We start from the raw sequence: 23,879 nt of genomic DNA, 5'->3' as shown, positions 1-23,879 counted from the left end.
CCGCTGTTGAAGTCCTCCAGTGGCAATGGCTCTAATGCGCAAAATGTCTGGTGCAAGACAACAGCCGAGAAGGCCGAAACATTTGCTGCAAGTCTTGAGCAGCGTTTTCAGCCAATCGTGACTACGCCGCCCAGTGATCTGGCCGAGATCGAGGCTCAAGTTAGCCAGCCATCTTTGACTGCTTCAGTCTCATTTCGGCCAGTCACTGCGGCTGAGGTCATCAGTCACATCAGCACGCTAGAGAACAAAAAAGCGGCTGGATTGGATCAAATTGATAATCACACCATTAAAGCGCTGCCGATGAAGGCTATTCTGTATCTCGTCTTGATATGCAATAACTCTTTTAGACTGGGTCATTTCCCCTCTTGCTGGAAGTTAGCGATGGTGAAGATGGTGCATAAGCCTGGCAAGCCTACGCAACACGTCGCATCATACAGGCCAATAAGTCTGCTGTCTGGCCTCTCAAAGATACTCGAGTATCTTATTTTGAGCCGTATGCTGGAGCAAGATACTCTTGTAAATGCGATTCCCAGCCACCAGTTTGGATTCCGCAAAGCGCACTCAGCTGAACAGCAATTGGGTCGAGTCACCCAATTTATTATTAAAGCGTTTGATGACCATAAATACTGCTCTGCTGTGTACATGGATATCAAAGAAGCCTTTGATCGAGTGTGGCATACAGGCTTGAAGTATAAGCTCAAGATGCTATTGCCGGATGCTCTCTACCGCATCCTCTGCTGCTATCTAACAGATCGCACTTTTATTGTTGAGTGTCACGGTGGCTGTCGCTCAGGTATTAAGCAAATTCACGCTGGTGTGCCACAAGGTAGCTTGCTTGGGCCTATCTTGTACAATGTGTACACCAGCGATATACCGAGGCCAGCTTATCCGCGAGGGACTTTGATTGCCACTTATGCTGACGACGTCATCGTTCTTTCGGCAGACTTTCGTCAAGCAGATGCGCTTAATCAGCAGCAAGCTTACATGGATAGATTGGCTGAATGGGCGAGCAAGTGGTGCATTACGATTAATGCAAACAAGACTATGCATATCATGCATACGCTTCGAGTTATAGCGCCATATCAGGCTATTCGTATTGGCAACGAAACTATTGAAAATGGCACCTCACATTCGTATTTGGGCGTTACTCTAGACACAAAACTACGATTCTCACAACATGTCACTACGGTCGTTACTAGGGTCAGGGCTAGGCTTAAAAAGATAGATTGGCTCATCAATAAAGACAGTAAATTGACTCTAAGGACTAAAGTCATCATATACAAGCAGCTAGTTGCTCCACTTTGGCAATACTCGCTGCCTGTATGGGGTGCTTTGCTATCTGAGGCGCAATTCAGCCGCATTCGAGTCGTACACAACAAAGCTCTGAGAGCCATTTCTGGTGCTCAGTACTTTGTTTCGAACGCGCGCATCAGAGCTGATCTAGAAGTTTTATCTGCGGATGATATATTCAACAATCTCTGCGCCAAATACTATGATCGACTCCGGGTCCATACCAACAACTTGGCCAAAAACATTGCCTACGACCCGTTCATCCCACAGCGGATAACATTGGCAAGATACACGAGTCTCGTAAGCATGCATTTGGCCAATGACATTGCTCTACGCACCCAGCGACAACTACAACGGGAAGCCGATGAAATTGCTGAAAGTAGGGAGCGATTCCTTCGCCGACGTGAGGCTCAGCAACGCAACGAAGCTGCACAAACAGCAGCCCACCAGCCGCAACGACTACCTGTTTTCGAGGGTATTGCGCCAATGCCGCGGCCACTACCACCACCATCACCACTTGCTGCCTATAGGGTCGTATTTGGATCACATAGGGATCAGAGTTAAGTAATTACACTATTTAAACACAAATTAAACACTCAGTTACAATTTCAAAATTTTATTTTCGGCACATACATATATATGTGCACGGAACATATGTGACGGCGCTTGCGCCTTAAATACACATTTTGAATTAACTAAAAACTAACTTAAATATACGCCCTATTGGCTGTGCAGCCCACTTGGCTAAGTCTCCTTGCCGTAGTTGATGTGCTCTGCAAAGAAAAAATCAACATTAATAATCTTTTAATGTTTTTATTAACTTATGCAAAATTCACTTACCTGCTAGTCAGCTCGCAATTAATGAAATTCGACTATTTCCAATTTTGGGCCCCTCTGCACTTTGTATGGTAGCAGCTGTTTATATATAAAGATAATAATTAATTAATCTTAATTGTTAACTTTATTAATATCACTTTTTCAATTGTTAATTTTTTATATTGCAAAACTCACCTGCTAGTCAGCTTGCAATTAATGCAATCCTGCTATATCCAGTATTGCGCCCGTCTGTATTCCGAATGACAGCAGCCACATAAATATAAAAAGATAATAATTAATTAATATTAATTATTAATATCATTAATTTCAATTATTTACTTGTTAATATTTAAACTTACCAATTAGCAGCATAAAATTTGCATTTAATGCAATTTTCAATCAGCTGTTTTTGTTTTGTTTTGATTATGCACCCCGATAGGCACAACGCCAGGGGTGCATCGTCACTTACTCAATTGCACTTGCGATATATCGAATGAATGTTAATGAAATCAAAACTGCTAAAATGAATTGTTAAACTATTTTTAATTAATTATCTATATTAATTATCATTTACTTTTTGTAATTTAAGCTAATTTTAGCTTGAGCCCGTATTGGAGAAAATGACCAGACTTTGTCTCGACTTTTCTCTATTATTCCAATTGGCCACTTGGGGCTATTTTTCTCTGTGCATCTTGTAGATGCTTATAAATGAAAAAATTGAATTATATTAATTAATGCCATCTATTACTATTGTTAAACTTATATCTTACTCATCTAATTAGTCTATTGTAAGCTACTCAAGCACTTTATTGTTATTTTGAATTATCTTTAACTTGCTCTTTTTATTTGTATTTTGTAACATTAAGCTGCACCGTTATTTTTGTGCACTTATGGCCATTTAAATTTAATCATTTAATGAAAAGTTTCGACAAATATAGTCCTTTTTAGATTTTAATTATCTCATAGGCGCTATTTATATTTATAAAAAAATGCTATTGTAAAGTATTAAATAAATAAAGAGTATCCCCGTACTCTTCCCCTCATCATGCAGCTGCAGGTCAGCTGTTCATGTACGAGAATGGGAAGAGGCGGAGATCAAAAAAAAAAAAAAAAAAAAAAAAAAAAAAAAAAGCAGTTGCGCACACTCACGCTCACGCTCACGCTCACTCTCACATTCACACTGATGCGCACTCTAAACCACTTGCCGCCAATAATGCTACAAACACCTTGACACACAACCCCATGCAAGCGCACACAAACACAATCACACACACACGAGTAAAAAGCACCAATGACATGACGAACGCCGACGACGACGGCGGCCAATATATAAATAGAAAAAACAACAACAACACAGTGGCGCAAAACACGGCAAACACGGCAAACACGGAAAACACGGACGACACTGCTCTGACAAAAAAGCAAACGAGCACGCTCTCTCAAATACACACACACATTCACACGAGTGACAAGACTGACGAAAATGACAACTGCAGCAGAAGCTGCAAAACGACTAGCGCTCAGCCAGCAAGCGCACAACACCAACACCAACACCAACACGAACACGAACACAAACAGAAAACGAAAACGAACAGTGAAAATGCACACAACGTTAAAAGGTGGCTCACCAGTGTGCCACCACTGTTGCCCCACGAACTGCCGCTGCCACTACATTCTCATATACCAACAGAAATAAATAAACTATTAAATTCAAAAATTAATGCTAAATGGCAATCGCCTTTGAAGAGGCGCTGCGCCGAAATGGTGCCTGACGATGGCGACGAGGGTGTTTCACTACCCTTGGAAACGCCCAAATTCAAGAGTGCATTCGCCACTAAACTGCACCAAGAGGTGCGGCAGCAGCAGAAGATGCAGCAACAACAACAACAACTAGAGCAACAGCACCAGCATCAGCTGGCAAAACGCTCTAGGGCTGTTCAAAATGCGTTGCAGCCTTTCAGGCGGGAGCTGGAAACCAATCACGCAATCCAGCCGCCGCAAAAACAGCCACAAACACAGCCACAGGCGCAGCTGTGTAACAATGGGGAGCAGCAGCAACAACAACAAGAAAACATATCGTCTCTCGACCTTGCTCTCACTCACAATGATGAGATGCAGCCAGTTGAGAGGCGTGCCAATCAAATCGAAAAAGTATTGCAGCCTTTCGGGCTGCCTCAAAAAACTGGCGACCAAATGCAGCAACAAACGCATGCCCACACAACTGCCTCTGCTCCCAAGCAACAGCAACAGCAACAACAACAACAACAACAACAACAGCCAATAAGAATACCGGCAATATTCTTGCCCCAAATGGATGACATACTGCCACTAATCAACAAGCTACACAGCCACCCAGCAGTTGGCGGTTTCACCACTAGCACCGCCACACGCAATAATAGTGCTGGCGTCACTATCTACAGCGATGATATGGACACACACAGAGCCATTGTAGATTTCCTGACTGCTGAGAACGTACAGATGTACACCCACCAGTCACGCCATCAGAAAGGATATCGAGTGGTAATGAGGAGTTTGTCACCGCCAATGACAACATAAATGACCAATAGAAACATTTCCAACCAGACTCAAAATGCCACGCACTCTGGAATTCAGAATGGCAACTCATACAAAATTGCATTCTGGAATGCCAGCGGAGTGAGCAACAAGATGAATGAAGTGGAACTTTTTATTCAGCGCCTAAAAGTAGACATTATGATGGTCGTTGAAACGCGAGTGCCACCAGGTGCAAACACTCTGAACGTCCCGGGATACGTGACATATACGGCCACAAATCCACAATCACACAGGAGAGGCGGAGTTGCTATCCTCGTGCGCAGCAGCATAAGGCACATGGCTCTCCAGGCCATATGTGAGGAATCTATCCAATGCATGCCAATAGTGATTCTAAAGGAAAATGAAAAAAGAAAAGACAATGTCATTATCTCACCAGTATACTGTCCACCAACATATAAATGGACAGCTGTTCATTTTACAAAACTGCTGGGACACCTTGAAGGCTACTCTGGACACGACTTACCAGCAAAATTCATCATATGTGGAGACTGGAATGCCCAGCACACCTGGTGGGGGCAACACACGCACATGCCAAAGGGGCAAAGCGCTCCTGGAAGCGGTCCATGTGCAACGGAAGGCATAATATCCTGGCCACTGGCAGTGCCACACACTTTCCCTATAGCACGAGAAAGAGACCATCAGCAATTGATTTTGCTATTTATGGTGGAATTGAAGACTGCCGCCTCAAAATTAGCTCAATGACTGATCTAGACTCTGATCACTTACCTCTAATTATTGAATGGTCTGCTGGTGGTCATCGTCGTAAACTCACTGAGCATCAACCAGGTGGCGGTTGCCTACTACCTCGCGGAGCCAAAATTGAGCGCTTTCAAGCGACGTTCGATCAAAATATCCATCTCAATACAGAAATTAATACGAGTGCAGATATTGAAGATGCTGTGGCAATATTCATGCGCAACGTAAAGCTGGCAGCACTGGCAGCTACATCGCACTTCAATCAATCCAGACGACAGAGACGGCGACATGATCTTCAAATGGACGAACATACTCTAGCGTTATTAGCCCATAAACAGCAATGCAAGCGAACTCTGATGGCCACGCGTACCATGGAAGCCAGAAGAAATTACAGGGCTGCGCAAAACCGACTGAAGAAAGCCATTGTCACCCTAAAACAAAAAGAAATTAATAAATTATTTGCTGGAATTGTTAATACTGATCAGTACAGCATGCAAAAACTCTGGAAACTGACGAATAAGGTGAAAAGGCAACCAAAGCCCAACTATCCTCTGAAGATAACACCGGCAGGTGCCCCAAGTTCTCAAGTTAAATGGACTAAGACTCTGGAAGAAAAGGCAGAAGCGTTCGTCGCTCACTTGGAAGACAGATTCTCGCCTAAACTCTTCAACACGACTAAGCAAAGAGATGACATACATAATGAATGGCATACACTAAAGCAAAGAAAAAAGCAACAGTCGCAGCAAATCCATGCAATTCGTCCTATTACAATCAATGAATTAAAGTCACAAATTGAATTGCTGGACAAAACCAAGGCGCCGGGAGAAGATGGAGTGGACAACGGCGTTATTAAGAATTTGCCACTAAAAGCGCAACTATATTTGCTGCTAATCTACAATTCCATACTCAGAATAGGGTATTTTCCAGACGCATGGAAGCACGCAGGCATCTCTATGATTTTAAAACCAGGCAAAAACTCGGCAGAGGTGACATCATATACCGTCCAATCAGTCTAACCTCGGGCCTCTCCAAATTGTTTGAGAGATTACTGCTGACCAGACTGTTTGAGGTCGAGGATTTTGCTAAAGCGGTACCTACTCACCAATTCGGATTCAGAAGAGAGAACACGGTACGGAGCAACAATTGGCGAGAGTCACCCAATTCATATTGCGTGCATATGAAAGAAAGGAATATTGCTCAAGCATATTCATTGACATCTCAGAAGCCTTTGATAGAGTATGGCACGCAGGCTTACTACATAACTTGATAAAAATAATACTGCCCATTAAACATATATAAAATCATTGAATGAAAGTGATATGGTGAAGCGGACATTTGTCGTTATATGCAACGGGATTAAATCAATGATAGGCAGAGCTCACAAGCTGGTGGTCCCCAAGGAACCGTTACTGGGCCCCATTTTATATACAATCTTTCACGTCTGACATGCACTGCCCAGGGATCACTCAAAACCGCCAATTTCTCGCAACAAATCAAAATCGGATGATGCTATCATACCTATGCAAAGATGACACAGTGGTGATGGTGCTCATCGAACATACCCCTCATCTGCTGCAAAGAGAAACCAGAGCTATCTAAACCACTTCACCAGCTGGGCCCAAAAAAATGGGGCTATACAAATAAACGCGGCCAAGACAGCTCATGTAGTATTCACACTAACAACGCTCAAAGCGGACAAGAGGATATGTATCATCTATCCAGTTAAACGGACATGCTGTTCAGCATAAAAAATCACATAACTACCTAGGCGTCATACTGGATAGGAAGTTAACAATGCGACTACACGTGACCCAGCTTGTGTGCGTCTGAAGGCGAGACTGCTAAATTGGGCTGGCTCCTGGGGAGAAGCAGCAGACGGCGACCGTATGCAAAACACTAGTCATCAAGCAGCTAATAGTACCGATCTGGCAGTATGCGCTCTCCCGTATGGGGCTCTTCTTGCATCAAGATACTCAAATACAGCGCGTGCAAACGAATCAAAATAAAATATTAAGAAATGCAGTTAAGTCATCGTGGTATGCAAGAAATGTTGAACTACGTACCGCCTATGGAATCAACTCGGTTGACGAGGCTTTCAAACTTGACCAGTGATCGATTTGCCAGATCATTGCAATCTCATGTTAACCCGGAAGCTCGAAATTGATTATGGATCCGTATGTGCCACTACGCCTAAGCAGACCTCGATACTTGAGCAACTACAACACTATATAAATGCCACTACAACAGCCACAAGATATACAGCAACCAGCAGCGACAACTAACCCAGAAAGACCTCCCAACATTACTGCGCATCCAGGAGGAAGATCGCGAGCGAGAGGAATCTGAGAGACGGGCGCTGGAACAGGCACGACTGTGTGAAAGAGCGCAAGATGCGACCGCCAACCAGATTCTGCGAGTCCATTATAAACACATTGAAACGTAAATACTGGAGTGGACAGCTCACCAGAGAACAAGTAGGTTCAACGGATACAGGGCCCACCTCTCTCCATACAACGAATAATAGTCCCTGACTACATCGAGGAGCCGCGTATTGAGACAATAACAGCCCTGTCAACGACTACATGGGCTGCGAGGATAGAAGCACAAGCTGAAGTGACAACAGCTGAGCCAGACTCCATATCCAAATGATAGACCACTGCAACAAATAGCGACCATCCCAGAAACTGCTCCATACTCGTTGCAGCCACAGGCTATGTGTCCACAGAAACTACAGGTCGCTTTGCAGGACCTGCTACTTGACGAAGGACTGGAAAGAATAACGATTAGACTGGAACAGGAACTGGATGCAGACCACTGCCATAGAGCAGCGAGAACATTGACTACAGCTCCTCGAATACATGTAAACTCACCACAGAAGCACACACAGCGTTCTTGCAAATACATACATATCAATGTATTGCTAATATGCTGGACCATGACAGCGAGAAATATCCAGATGGCGCTGCACAGGAAAATTGCATGTGACAGTGATGCAAGCTTCTTGAGACGGCACAAAAAGCGGCAGCAACTCACCCAAATGACCTGGCGCCCAAGGCGACACTATCAGAGATTGCTAGGTGAAAGCGTGCCGTCCCTATCGCCCTGGCCGAGAACTGGAGGAGAAGCCCTGGCTGACCCACATGGACTGCCCTTTGCAGCCTACAATCGGACTGGAACGCGTACTCCCAGTGCACATCTGCATAGACGTAACCATAGATGGAGTCTTCAACCTGGCCTGGTTGTAGTCACTACAAATGCGAGACGAAACCCAATGGGACCATTATCAAATATAAACCAGACTAACTATAAACCAGACTAACCCGACCTTACACAGCTGTGAAGGCCATCCTTGGTATATATGCCTACATCACGATGCTTGCCTTGCCTGAAGGATGCAGACGCCCTTGATTTGCAAAACACATTTGGCCCAAGGACTGCAGCCTCGCCTTCGGGTGTGTTAGTACGCCTCCCTGAGGTCATGCTATGGCGCTGGGCTAAGATAAGCCTGTAAATGGAAAAGCTATAAGCGTCAAAATACCAGTTACAACTGCAATGATGACTTACCTGCCGACAAACTCCAGCGACGACGAGGGGTGCCCCATAAATTGCGCAATATCCCAGCTTGATGTTGTTATCCTGGTGAAGTGCAGCCCGGATCCTGAAAAAAAAAAAAAAAAAAAATATAATATAATAGTAATATAATATATAATAAAATTAGTGTACTAGCCACCTAAATATTGTTAATAATAATAATACTTAACTAATTGTAATGCTTATTTGCTACAATATCAACAAGCACGTTTAACTAAGTGTGCCCAGATTGCACGGATGTAAATAATAACAAATATTTATCGAAATGTTATGTTAAATGTAAACTGCTATCGAAATGTTAAGTCACCTAACCCATTGCTATGATTGCTGTTATATTTATTTTTAATTCAAAACAAAAGCTGCTAATGTTATGCTAAACGGCTATCGAAACGTTAAGTTATTTAAAACCCATAGCTATGATTGCTGTTATTTTAAATTCAAAAAAGTTGCTATAGTTTTAGTAATAAGTTGGATTATAAATAAATATATATCAAACGATGGCTAAACACGTCAATGACACATCCAATATTGCCTAGTTCTCTTGGAAGCACTTACACATTAAGGATTCTGGTTTTGAATGCAGCTGGTCTGTATAATAAACTGGAAAGATTTTGAATCCCAAACAGGATACCAGTTCCAGAAGAGATGACGTTTCCAGACAGGATGCAATTCTTAATCAAGATATCTATACATTCACTAAAACATAATTAATCAAACTACTTTTGTATTTCACTTCACATTTAATGTAACACTCACATTTGAGATCTACACACAGTAGGCGTCAACAAATTTACACAAAATTAATCAAACTACTTTTGTATGTCACTTCACATTTAATGTAACACTCACATTTGAGACCTACACACAGTAGGCGTCAACAAATTTACTATATTATACAGTAGTATAGCAGTAAATAAATAAATATAGTCAGTCAGTCTAGGGCACAGCCTTGAGCAGACCTGACTATTCAACAAAAAAAAAAAAAAAAAAAAAAAAAAGGGCTATGTTGCAGCTGACGGCGAAGAGGACATGGACGTGGAAGTCGAATCTCTTCTCGGCTCGCCGACACTCTTGTCTGCGCCCACGCCATCGAGCGCGCCAGTAAAGAAAAGTGAGGTTTCGGCGAAACCATCAACTTCTCGAGCTGCGGCTCAGCTACTTAAAGTGAATGCGGCTGGTGTTAACGGCAGCAGCAAAGCTGATAAAGTAATTGCCAACTATCAAAAAGCCAAGGCGGCTTACAAAAGTGGCCAGATTACAATTGAGGAGGCGCTTAAATTGAGTGCGCAACCAATTGCAACTGCAGTTAAACGCACTGCTGAAAAGGGCAACAGCCCAAGAAGAAGAGTGCTCAACTGGATTCTATTGATCTGGGTGACAGTGATGTAGAGATCCCGCCATCTGACGACCACGTACCAGCTGCAAGGACTGAGGACACACAGAAGGAGGCAGCCAGCCTCGCCAATAAGGTTTGCATTACCAGCGATGTGCAAATTACTCCACCTTCCACTTCTACTGGCGTACGCGACGCTCCCCTCAACGTGAAGCCTGCGCCACTAGTCCTGGCAAATGTCACTGACATCTTGTCGCTACTAATCCGCCTGGACGAAGCCATCGGTCAGGACAATTATGGCACCATGCGCGCGGCCAACCATGGTATTAGAGTGCAGTGCAAGGATGTCGCTACTTATCGCAAGCTGGTAAAGTACCTTGAAGTAAATAAAGTTGAAAACTATACCTTCCAGTTGAAAAGCGAGCGCGGCTTCAGAGCCATTATTAGAAATTTGCACTACTACTCCACTCCGGACCACTGGATCCGTGAGAAATTAGCCAAGTTAGGGCATCAAGTCCGCTTTTTGAGAGGTATGAAATCTCGCTTCTCTAAGGAGCCGCTTGATCTCTTCGAAGTTGAGTTAGTTCCCAGTGCCAATAACGCTGAGTTCTTAAAAGTCACTGCTATTGGCAATCAACGGGTGAAAGTTGAGAGGCCGTACAAAACGAGCGAAATAGCTCAGTGCCATAGGTGCCAAAAATTTGGGCACACAAAAAATTATTGCCGTCGCCCCTTTGTCTGCGTTAAGTGCGGCGAAAATCACGCCTCCACTGACTGCGGCAAACAGAAAGGCGACCAGACTCCGGCTAAATGCGCTAACTGCTCGGGCCCCCATGCTGCGAGCTACAAAGGCTGCCCTTCTTTTAAAGAGGCAAGCAAGAAAAGAGTTAATGAAAGCGCTATGCAGATTACAAAGATCATTAGCAATTTAACTAAGCCTGCTCCCACTACATCTGCTCAGAGCAGTAGAATGAATTTGCCAAATCTTTTCCAGCAAGTCCCTCCTCAGCCTCGACCTCAGACTGCTAGTGTTGGGCCCAGCTATTCAGCTGCCCTCCGGGCGGGTCTTCAATTTGATCAGCCTGTTACTTTTGCTCCTAATAATGGCCAACAGCGTCAGTCTAGGCAAAAAGCTAAAAATCTCGCCCAACAACGACTTCAACAGCAGCAACAACAGCAGCAGCAACAACAACAACATCAGCAACTGCTTCAACAAGCCCATGTGCGTACTCAGGCTAGTGCCCAACGGCCTCCGCAGCCAAAAAGAAGCCGTAGCCTAAGCGCGCGCCGTAAGCACCATGAAAAAATTTAATTATATTAATTAATGCCATCTATTACTATTGTTAAACTTAAATCTTACTTATCTATTTAGTCGTTAATCAGTTACTCAAGCACTTTATTGTTAATTTGTATTATCTTTAAATTGCTCTTTTATAAGTATTTTGTAACATTAAGCTGCACTGTTATTTTTGTGCACTTTTGGCTATTTAAATTGAATCATTCTATGATAAGTTTTGACTAATATTGTCCTGTATAGATTTTAATTATCTCATAGGCGCTATTTATATTCATAAGAAATGCTATTGTGAAGTATTAATTGAATAAAAAGTATCTCCGTACTATCTTCCCCTCGCCATGCAGCTGCTGGTCAGCTGATCATGTATGAGATGGGGAGAAGCGGAGATCATTAATGTGTGTTCTTCATAGACATACGAACAGAAACTTACACATTAAGGATTCTGGTTTTGAATGCAGCTGGTCTGTATAATAAACTGGAAAGATTTTGAATCCCAAACAGGATACCAGTTCCAGAAGAGATGACGTTTCCAGACAGGATGCAATTCTTAATCAAGATATCTATACATTCACTAAAACATAATTAATCAAACTACTTTTGTATTTCACTTCACATTTAATGTAACACTCACATTTGAGATCTACACACAGTAGGCGTCAACAAATTTACACAAAATTAATCAAACTACTTTTGTATGTCACTTCACATTTAATGTAACACTCACATTTGAGACCTACACACAGTAGGCGTCAACAAATTTACTATATTATACAGTAGTATAGCAGTAAATAAATAAATATAGTCAGTCAGTCTAGGGCACAGCCTTGAGCAGACCTGACTATTCAACAAAAAAAAAAAAAAAAAAAAAAAAAGAAAAATCGAGTTATGCTGATGCAATAAAAATGGGCATAACTAATAAGCAAAAACCATCTACTGCAGTAAAAACGCAACAAGGTCAACAAGTACTGCAGCGTCAACAAAATACTCAACCAGTACCTATAAATCTGAACAATCAACACCAACGGTCACTTCAGCAGTTGCACCAAATTCGATCAAATGAAGGTCATGGACATGAAGACGATCAACATGCCAGCTGGCGATTTAGAAGTCGTAGCCGTAGTAATGCTCGGCTCACTGTTAATAATGATAGCGATATCAAAGCATTAAATGCAAAGTTTGATACCTTAATTGAGTTAATGCTTGATGAGCGCAAACGATCTGTTCCCATGGAAGTCAGTAGTATAGAAAATCTTAATGCGAAGATGGATCAGCTTATTACTATGTTGACTTTATTAACAAACTGCATGATGGCTAAACACGTCAATGACACATCCAATATTGCCTAGTTCTCTTGGAAGCACTTACACATTAAGGATTCTGGTTTTGAATGCAGCTGGTCTGTATAATAAACTGGAAAGATTTTGAATCCCAAACAGGATACCAGTTCCAGAAGAGATGACGTTTCCAGACAGGATGCAATTCTTAATCAAGATATCTATACATTCACTAAAACATAATTAATCAAACTACTTTTGTATTTCACTTCACATTTAATGTAACACTCACATTTGAGATCTACACACAGTAGGCGTCAACAAATTTACACAAAATTTATCAAACTACTTTTGTATGTCACTTCACATCTAATGTAAAACTCACATTTGAGATCTACACACAGTAGGCGTCAACAAATTTACTATATTATACAGTAGTATAGCAGTAAATAAATAAATATAGTCAGTCAATCTAGGGCACAGCCTTGAGCAGACCTGACTATTCAACAAAAAAAAAAAAAAAAAAAAAAAAAACTATATTAATTGTCATAAACTTTTTGTAATTTAAGTTAATTTTAGCTTAAGCCCATATTTGAGAAAATGACCAGACTTTGTCTCGACTTTTCTCTAATATTCCAATTGGCCACTTTGGGCTATTTTCTCTGTGCATCTTGTAGATGCTTATTAATGAAATAATTGAATTATATTAATTAATGCCATCTATTACTATTGTTAAACTTAAACCTTAATTATCTATTTAGTCGTTAATCAGTTACTCAAGCACTTTATTGTTAATTTGTATTATCTTTAAATTGCTCTTATATAAGTATTTTGTAAAATTAAGCTGCACTGTTATTTTTGTGCACTTATGGCTATTTAAATTGAATCATTATATAAGTTTCGACAAATATTGTCCTTTTTAGATTTTAATTATCTCATAGGCGCTATTTATATTTACATAAAATGCTATTGTGAAGTATTAAATAAATAAAGACTATCCCCGTACTCTTCCCCTCATCATGCAGCTGCAGGTCAGCTGTTCATGTACGAGAATGGGAAGAGGCGGAGATCATTAATGTGTGTTCTTCATAGACATACGAACAGAAAAAAAATAAATAAAGACTATCCCCGTACTCTTCCCCTCATCATGCAGCTGCAGGTCAGCTGTTCATGTACGAGAATGGGAAGAGGCGGAGATCACTAATGTGTGTTATTTTTAGACATACGAACAGAAAAAAAAGGCCGGATACTGATCTGCAAGCAAGATTTCAATCGAATTCGCCTTCGGTATTTTTTCAATTAGTTTTACGAAGTCGCATGCGAGTTGGTTTTTCGAACATGATATATATGCGAATCTAGTAAAGTGATCTACCAATAAATGTAAATATCTTTTTGTCGATCGTTGTCCACCAAAGCCTCCAATTGTATCTAAAGACATTATTTGTAATGGTCTCTCTGCAGGACCTAAATATGACAAACATCCAAACTTCTTGTTTAGTCTTGTCTTGTTTTTTATACAAGTTTCACATATTTTGCAGATCATTTTTATATTATTTAATAAATTTGGTGCTGTATAAAATGGTGTCATTTTCGCTTCTATTTGACTTACTCCAATGTGGCAGAATTCGTTATGTATTCTCTTTATAAGTATTTTACTGTATTCTTCACTCAAAACTATTTTTTTCTTATTCTTTCCATTCTGCTTGTAATAGATATCATTTTCAATAATAATATGTTTCTTGACTTTTAAATCTGCGTTTTGTTTTTGGTCATTTTTTATATCATTCATACTTATTATATTTACTGTTTGTAATTTGTCATCATTATTTTCATAAAATTCGTAAACAGGGTTTCTGCTAAGGCAGTCAGCTTCGGTATTATTCTTTCCGGGATTATATATTATTTTGAAATTGTATTGAGAAAGGTAGTGGGTCATATCACCCAACTCATCGTCTGTTCTGTTTTTTATGTTCAAGCGCTCTAGTGGTTTGTGGTCTGTGTAAACAATGAATTCGATTCCAATCAGCCAATGTTGCCAGAATTTTAAGCATTCTTTAATGGCCAAGCATTCTAAAAAAATTGCTTTCTTCTTTTTTTGCGAATCATTCAATTTTTTTGAAAAATAGGCTATTGGTTTTTGCGTACCATCGTTTTGCTGTTGTTTTAAGATCGCTCCTATACCTTTTGTGCTTGCGTCTGTGTATATAAAAGTTTTAGCTTTTGGATTGTAGATGGCCAGAATTGGTTTCGAGCACAAGTATTGTTTTACTTTACTAAAGGCTATTTCACAATCAGTTGACCAAACAAACCTTACATCTTTCCTGAGCAAGTTGTGTAGGGGATCGAGCAAAATTGAGACGTTAGGAATGTATTTCCCATAAAAATTCACTTTACCTAAGAACTGTCGTATGTTTTTCTTATTTTGTGGTAAAGGAAAGTCTATTATAGATTTTAAATTATCTCTTAGAGGAGTCACTAAATTCTCTGCGATAAAATGACCCAAATATCTGACTGAACTTGCCGCAAAATTGCATTTTGTTAACTTTAAGCGGAATCCTTCCTTTACTATAGCATCTAACAATTGTCTCAAGTGAATTAAATGTTCATCGAACGTCTTTGAGAATATCATGATATCATCTATGTAGTTTACAACAAAATTTGATAAGTTGTACTTTCTAATTATATTCACCAGAATTCTTTGAAATGTTGCAGGAGATGTTTTCAATCCAAAAGGGAGGCATGTCCACTGATAATGACCTTCTTGTGTCACAAATCCAGTCCTTGGTCTATCTTGAATTCTCAATGGTATAGACCAGAAGGCTGAGTTTATGTCCAGCGTTGTGAAAAATTTATAATCAACTGTCTTAACCATTAAATCTTCAATTAAAGGGAATGGTTGTGATTGAGGTACAATTAGTTTATTTAAATCTCTAAAATCAATACATAGTCTACTCTTCTTCCCTTCATCCTTTTTATAAGCCAATGTGACTGGTGCTGCAAATGGACTATAGGATTCCTCAATTAGGTTATGTTTTAATAATTGAGCCACTTGCTTTTCGATTTCAACTTTATCATCTAACGAGCATCTGTAGGGTCTTTTGTAACAGTATTTTTCTAGCTGTAGGTCTATAAACGCTTCGTAGTTCCTTACTTTGCCGACATCGTACTTATCTTTGGCAAAAATATGTTTATAATTATTGTTCGGCGCAGCAGCTAATAATTGCTCTTAATAGTTAAATAAGCTTCTCTTAAGTTAATCTCTTTCCTTTGTCATTCTCATTCGCTGTTAGCGCACTCTTGCACATAACAAAGCATAACACACATACATATGTAAATCTCATCCGCTCTGTTAATTGCATACTCCTCTTTATTTATATTCTTTTAAACTCTGTACGAAAATAGTCTTCATTCGCGCAACACCTACAAACTTGTCACCCTCGCATCGAAATAACTTTGCCTAAACAGTGTCCACAGACTCGGCATTAAATTAATAAATAATAAGCTAAATTATATCGTTTTGGTTTTATTTTTTGCCTTCGTAAATGATTGGAGCCAGAGTTGTCGAAAAAGCTCGACAGCTTCAAACATTTTGGTGACCCCGACGTGATCCTAATACACTCTGTGGTGCTCGCTTAGCGCGTTAAAAGTTATTACACCATCTTGGCGTCGCTCATCAGTGAAATTTACAAAACATTTGTGCAAGATAGTGCATTCAAATTATCAATTTCATTGTGACACAACCTTGTAAAACATTTAACATTTCGTTCGAACTGCTTATATGTATGTGTACGCAATTGTCTTGAGTTTTTTGCATCCTCTTTTAATTGCCGTTTCGTTCGTCGCGGTTGGCGCTTTCTCAGCTGCATCTGCATAGAAAGCGCGCAAACCTAAAAAGCTGTGTCAATCGTAGAAGACACACACACACACACACACATACATAAATCAAAGCTCAGATAATCTGCATGCAGTGGCTTTGCATTCTGATTATCTTTATCATTTTTTCTTTCGTCCGTGGATCATCGCGTTTAGCGCCTTTTATGTAGCGTCTGCACAGCTATTCCGAAAATAGTTGTCTCGATCACACACGTACATACATATGTATATACGTACAGTGGGCTTGCATATAAACTGTGCAGATAAATTATATGTGCATAAGTGGAGCTATTAGCTTGTACATTAACTTTGCAATTGCAAGTGTTCTTTCAAAAGTGAACATAAGACAAATAAATTTGTGGCTAAAATGAATAATTTAGAATCGAGTGCTGATCAAGTTCCTGCATCTCAGGTCACTTATCTAAAGCGTAAAACGAAAGCGCTGTTCGATAGACTCGAAAGTCTATATGCCGAATCAGACGCGGACAAATTAAGCCATATGGATTCGTGTGATTTACGTGTACTTTTGGACTCAATCACCAAATTAGAGTCAAATTTCGATGCGGTTCACACGAACTTAGAAGAATCAGATTTTGAGTCCATATCCAGTGATTTACCTGCGAAATTTGAATCAATTCTACTGAAGTTTAAGGCCCTGCTTCAACGTGAACTGGGAAGTCGGCCAAATCAACAGTTTTCTTCGACACTTAATACAAGCTTTACAAATGCTAATCCAGTGCTCATTATGTCAAATCGGTCGCGTTTGCCGCAGTTGGAATTGCCAAAATTTAGTGGAATCTATACTGAGTGGGAAAACTTTTTCTCTATGTTCAAAACGATCATAGATGCTGACTCTGATCTCAGCCCTATTGAGAAGCTCCAACATCTTCGGTCCTGCTTAAGTGGTGCTGCGCTGGATACCATCGGCTCATTGGAAATAAATAGGGCTAACTATAGCGTCGCTCTGGATATTCTTCAACGTCGATTTGATAATAAACGTTTTATTTTACAGGCACACATCAGAGCGATATTTGGGCTTGAGAAGGCAGATTCATCTGTGGGCAGACTGAGGCAGTTGGCGGATAAGGTTACATCTCACATTCGTGCTATGGATTCTCTTGCATCGAGGGAAGAAGTCGCTGATTGTATCATCGTGCAAACAGTGTTGCAGAAATTGGACAAATGCACTCAGGCCAAATGGGAGGAACGATCATCAGCAAATGAGTTACCGTCGTGGGCCAAGTTGTCAACGTTCTTGCAAGAGCGGTGTCGAATGCTTGAAAATGTGGATCAAGTTTTGCAGGATGGTCAGGTTGGCAAGTCAGGGAAGATCGTGAGTACACATTTAAGAAAATCATTTGTTGCTTCCAAAACTCCCAGTCGTTGTGTCTTTTGCGAAGACACGAGCCACATGATATTTCAATGTAAGCGTTTTGAGCAATTGCCACCCATTGCACGACATAAGGAGGCCAAGAGACTCGCTCTGTGCCTAAATTGCCTAAGAAAGGGGCATCAGCTGAAAGATTGCAAATCTAGTACCTGCCGCACTTGTCAATCGAAGCACCATACCTTATTGCATTACAATCAATCTTCAGTAGATACATCCAACACTGTTCAACAAACAAATGCAATACATTCCTCTGCTATGGTTGCAATGTCACCTTCTTTGCCTCAAGCCCATCTGTCGCCTCATTCGTCTGATGTTGTGCTTCTAGCCACTGCTATAATCCTTGTTAAGAATCGAGTTGGAACATTCGTTCCGTGTCGTGTACTCTTGGATTCAGGATCTCAACTTCACTTTGTTACCACGCAATTCGCTAATCAGCTTCAGCTCCGAAAAAGAAAGTCGCTTACTGCAGTTTCTGGCATTGGAGATGCTAGCTTCTCAACTGAAGGATACTCAGTCGATCTCGTTCTGAAATCGCGGATTTCAGATTACTCAACTACCATCAGCGCAATCATCGCCAAGACGATTACTGATAATCAGCCTGGAATTTCAATGTCTACTAATAGTTGGAACATACCCTCAAACATAAAGTTAGCTGATCCCTTATTTTATAAGTCACAGCGAATTGATCTTCTCATCGGAGCTGGTCTTTTCTTTGAGCTGTTGTGTATTGGGCAAATTATGTTGGCACCTGGGTTGCCAGTTTTGCAGAAAACTCAACTCGGCTGGATCATATCAGGTGGCGGGCAATCGGCCCCCAAACTCTCATCGTTCATCGTAACTCAAAGAGCTTCCGATGATACCAATCTCAGCACTCGGCTTGATGATTTGGTTCGTCAATTTTGGGAAGTGGAGCACGTTTTCGAGCCTATCGCCAAGGTAACAACAGAGGAGCTCCACTGTCAGCAGCATTTCATCGCAACTCATCGTCGATTGTCTTCAGGGGAATACTTAGTCTGCTTGCCAAAAAAGCAAGGCTTCGAATCTTTGGGCGACTCTTATGTGCAGGCCAAGCGTCGGCTCTTAAATTTGGAGCGTAAGTTTGCTCGAAATCATGCTATGAAGGAAAAATACTCTGCATTTATGAAAGAATATATTGATCTCGGCCATATGTCACCGGTGCCCAGCGCAGAGATTTCTAAATGCAAATACTTCTTGCCTCATCATTGTGTATACAAGGAAGAAAGTTCGACAACAAAGCTGAGAGTGGTATTCGACGGTTCGGCTGTTACCACATCTGGGCTTTCATTAAATGATATTCTTATGTCAGGACCGACCATACAAGCTACATTGTTTCACACACTCGTTCGTTTTCGCACATTTTCCATTGCACTTACAGGTGATATTAGTAAAATGTATAGGTGTGTGAAGGTTTCAGAGCCTGATGCAATGCTTCAATGTATCTTATGGCGAAACTCCTCAGACGACGACATTCTAGTCTTCAAATTGAATACCGTCACTTATGGGACCAAGCCCGCTTCTTTTTTGGCTATTCGTGCAATGCACCAATTAGCAATGGATGAGTCGTCATCATACCCCCTAGGAGCTAAAACTGTTTTGCGAGATTTCTATGTTGACGATCTGATCTCAGGAGGCAATTCAGTTGAAGAAGTTCGCGACATAATGGAACAAACTAAAAATCTTCTTGAGCGAGGCAACTTCAAATTGAGAAAATGGTGCTCAAACTCAATCAACATTCTTCGCGGAGTTCCAGAAATCGAGCAGGAGAGTTTTCTCAAACTCGGCGATGGGACCGATGTGACCAAAACTCTTGGACTCATCTGGGAGCCTCGAAAGGATAGCTTCGTATTCACTTTCGAGCCCAAAATTAGTGTTGGAAAACACACAAAACGTTCAGTTCTGTCAACCATTGCGCGATGCTACGATCCGTTAGGTTTGATCGGACCAACATTAACTAGGGCAAAAATCATCTTGCAACGCATGTGGAGAGACAAGCTACAATGGGATGAGAGTCTACCACAATCATTGGAAACGATTTGGAGCGAATTTTGTAAGGACTTTCATCAAGTGAGCAATGCAACCTTTCCTCGTTATGTACTCCAACTTAAAGCAAGAGTTGAATTACATGCCTTCTGCGATGCTAGCCTTCAGGCCTATGGCTCTTGTGTTTATGTTCGGTCATCGAAGAATAATGCTGTCAAAGTGCATCTACTCTGTTCCAAGGCTAGAGTCGCCCCACTAAAGACCCTCACTGTGCCTAAGCTTGAGTTATGCGCTGCATTTCTGCTTGCGAACTTGATAAGCGAGATAGAGAAACTGAACTTGTTCGAATGTGAGATGCATTGCTGGTCAGATTCAGCGGTGGTCTTGTCTTGGCTAAAGGAAGAGCCATCCAAATTCAATGTTTTTGTTGCTAACAAGGTTTGTGCCATACAGCAGCTCACAATCGGCATGGAGTGGCATTACGTGCCCACTGAGATGAACCCTGCAGATATGTTATCTAAAGGAGCAGCACCGTTAGAGCTCTTGCACTCGAAATTATGGATGCATGGACCTTCTTTTTTGCAAGAGGAAAAATGTTATTGGCCTAGGCACTGCTTGCCTGAAGCATGCTTGCCTGAAATGCGTCAAAGAGTCTTGCTGTCGGCAGAGCATGTGGACATCTCTTTGTCATTCAAGTACATAAATTCATTCGGAATAATGAAGCGAATCTTTGGTTATGTTCATAAATTCATCCGGAAAATAAAATCACCTGAGTTATCATCGGATGATCTGCGTCAAGGATCGTTCCTATTATGTCGTCTTGCTCAAAGAGCTCAGTTGCAACCGGAATACTCTGCCCTACAGAATGGAAGGAATATACACTCGTCAAGCGCCATTCTTTCGCTATTTCCGTTTATGGATGATTTTGGGCTACTAAGAGTTGGTGGTCGTTTGGGGCATTCTACTCTCGGCTTCGATGCGCGTCACCCAATTATTTTACCCAAAAACCATCCCTTAACCTTCGCTATAATATCCCATTTTCATCAAATGCATCACCACGCCGGACCGCAGGCTTTGCTTGCAGCTATTCGATTGCAGTTTTGGCCCATAGGCGGCATGAAAACTGTTGCCCGAGAATTGCGAAAATGCATAATTTGCTGCAGATCCCGGCCTCGCCTAGTTGAGCATATAATGGCAGACTTGCCTAAGGAGCGTGCACAGTGCTCACCGGCATTCACAATCACTGGAGTTGACTATTGTGGACCTTTTTATTACAAGCCCGATGGACGAAATAGAGCATCAGTAAAATGCTACGTCTGCGTGTTCGTTTGTTTCACAACCAAGGCTGTATGGCTGGAGCTTGCAAAGGATCTGTCAACAGCTGCCTTTTTGGGCGCCCTCAAGCGTTTCGTCAGTACGCGCGGCATTCCAACATGCATCTGGTCAGACAACGCAACCAACTTTGTGGGTGCACGGAACGAGTTGGCGGATCTGAGACGTTTATTTTTGAGCCAGGAACATCGTACTGAAGTTCACAACTACTGCATCAACAACAGCTTCGATTGGAAATTCATACCTCCTCGTTCGCCACATTTTGGAGGTCTTTGGGAGGCAGCAGTGAAGACAGCTAAAAGGCACCTATATCGGTCTATGGGATCGGCACTTCTTGGTTTCGATGAACTGCGCACATTGGTGTGCCAAATTCAGGCTATAATCAATTCTCGTCCTCTTGTTCCAATTTCAGAAAACCCTGATGATCTTGGAGTTCTCACTCCAGGGCATTTCCTGATTGGTCGACCACTTATCGACTTCCCCGAACCAGATCTATCTCGGATTAACTGCAATCGCCTCGATCGCTGGCAGCGTATGACATACATACAGCAGTTGTTTTGGAAGCGATGGAGTGAGGAATACCTCACAATTCTGCAACAGCGTGTAAAATGGCGGACCCCACGGCCTTCTATCAAGGTCAACGATGTCGTCTGTGTAAAAGACGAAAACCTGCCACCTTTAAAGTGGCCATTAGCCCGGGTCGTTGAAATCATCGCTGGAGCCGATGGAGCCGTGAGAGTCGCTGTTCTGCGTACACCCACTGGAACTACACGTCGAGCTGTCAATAAGCTGTGCGTCCTTCCGGTTGATGATCCTGTTAAAAGTCATGGTCTTTTAACGGTGGGGAGGATGTTCGGCGCAGCAGCTAATAATTGCTCTTAATAGTTAAATAAGCTTCTCTTAAGTTAATCTCTTTCCTTTGTCATTCTCATTCGCTGTTAGCGCACTCTTGCACATAACAAAGCATAACACACATACATATGTAAATCTCATCCGCTCTGTTAATTGCATACTCCTCTTTATTTATATTCTTTTAAACTCTGTACGAAAATAGTCTTCATTCGCGCAACACCTACAAACTTGTCACCCTCGCATCGAAATAACTTTGCCTAAACAGTGTCCACAGACTCGGCATTAAATTAATAAATAATAAGCTAAATTATATCGTTTTGGTTTTATTTTTTGCCTTCGTAAATGATTGGAGCCAGAGTTGTCGAAAAAGCTCGACAGCTTCAAACAATTATTTAACAAGGAATTTATTTTACTTCTTTGGTCACTATTCAAATGATTAATATTAATATTGAAATCATTTACATTAATGCCTTCATTGAAATTTACTTGAATTTTATTAAATGCATTTTCAATCTTAATTTCTTTTTCCTTTTGACTCTTGTTATTATTATTATTATTAGTTATTTTGATATCTCTCAACTTATTTTTATTATTTTCTTCCGATTTTAATTCTTTATGTATATGGATGTTTAAATTTGAGTCGTGGGTCAATCCAAATCTTTTTATAGTGTCTAATCCGAGGATCATATCATAATTGAAATCAATATTGTTGTATACAAACGCATTGATTCTATCTTCCGTATCGAGTATTCTTGCATTTAATGCTATCAAGCCATCAGTCTTACCCCTGCCACTAATTGTTTTTATTGTACTTTTATGGTTATCTTCTGACAAATGTTTAATCTTCACTAAATTAGAATTTATAAGTGTGACATTTGAGCCAGGATCATAAATACCCCTGCATTCAGTTTTTACTTTAACTTCAATTAGTGGGGGAATATTTAGTTTTTTGGATCTTCAGTAGTGTCAATTTCCAATACTGAGTTTATTCTTTTATTTGATTCAGTGTTTTTGTTTTTCCTGACGTTGAACCAACACAGGGTGATATCTATTCTTATTCCCTCTGTTTTCACAAATCGTACAAGGTTGTTTAAACTTGGGTTTCACTTCTGTCTTAAATATTTTAGATTTATTATCATTTGCTTTGACATATTTTGTTTCGAGAATGTCCTCAAATTTTCTTAGTTCACTAAATAAAGCAACTGGGGCTGTGACATCTTGTCTGTCAATTTTGTTTCTAATAAACTGTGGAAGTCCGTGGACAATTAGGTTTATTAAAGTTACGTTATTCATATTTTTATCAGTTTCCAGTAATAAACGTTCTTTTTTTAATGCATAATCAAGAAGTGAGCCAGAGATATATTTGTAATTCAACGCATAGGTGACAGAAGACCAACCTCTATCTGCAAAAGTTTGTAAAAAATTGTCTTTCCATGTTACCCACTCAGAAGTTATTGTATGTTTAATTAACATAGAATTAAACCACTCCTCTGCTGCTTCATCTAAGAATAGTCTTAAAGCTTCAATTTTTTCTACATCTTTGCTAATACCTAACCTATT

The 23,879-nt window shown here is 40.8% G+C and overlaps 1 protein-coding gene and 2 long non-coding RNA genes across 10 annotated transcripts; 1 reads left to right on the top strand and 2 right to left on the bottom strand.

Annotated features, from left to right (window-relative positions):
* Positions 1-4,778: 4,778 nt before the first annotated feature.
* Positions 4,779-5,195, bottom strand: LOC149267697 (uncharacterized). The gene is made up of 2 exons (XR_016271533.1): positions 5,144-5,195; positions 4,779-5,010 (listed from the first exon to the last, which is right to left on the bottom strand). It is a non-coding gene; the product is annotated as an uncharacterized LOC149267697 (long non-coding RNA).
* A 28-nt stretch (positions 5,196-5,223) lies between these two features.
* LOC149267696 (uncharacterized) lies at positions 5,224-8,802 on the bottom strand. Of its 8 annotated transcripts, none has more exons than XR_016271534.1 (4): positions 8,697-8,802; positions 8,410-8,624; positions 5,407-5,807; positions 5,224-5,296 (listed from the first exon to the last, which is right to left on the bottom strand). It is a non-coding gene; the product is annotated as an uncharacterized LOC149267696 (long non-coding RNA). The 8 variants fall into 8 exon arrangements; XR_016271537.1 differs by having other exon boundaries at positions 8,702-8,786; XR_016271539.1 differs by having other exon boundaries at positions 8,707-8,777.
* Positions 8,803-16,070: 7,268 nt separating this feature from the next.
* On the top strand, positions 16,071-22,629 carry LOC149267695 (uncharacterized). The gene has a single exon (XM_089476213.1). The coding sequence runs from the start codon at positions 17,112-17,114 to the stop codon at positions 22,347-22,349; it is 5,238 nt and encodes a 1,745-aa protein (XP_089332339.1). The 5' UTR covers positions 16,071-17,111; the 3' UTR covers positions 22,350-22,629.
* Positions 22,630-23,879: the final 1,250 nt, after the last annotated feature.

Source organism: Drosophila arizonae, unplaced genomic scaffold, assembly GCF_054131065.1.
Source record: "Drosophila arizonae isolate 15081-1271.41 unplaced genomic scaffold, UAZ_ARI_1.0 ARI_Backbone_47, whole genome shotgun sequence".
NCBI lineage: Eukaryota > Metazoa > Arthropoda > Insecta > Diptera > Drosophilidae > Drosophila > Drosophila arizonae.
The sequence above is the reverse complement of the archived record's forward strand: the minus strand, read 5'-3'. Positions and strand labels throughout refer to the sequence as shown.

Coding starts and splice junctions, on each gene's coding strand:
- LOC149267695 (XM_089476213.1), top strand. CDS start 17,112: ATGAATAATTTAGAATCGAGTGCTGATCAAGTTCCTGCATCTCAGGTC.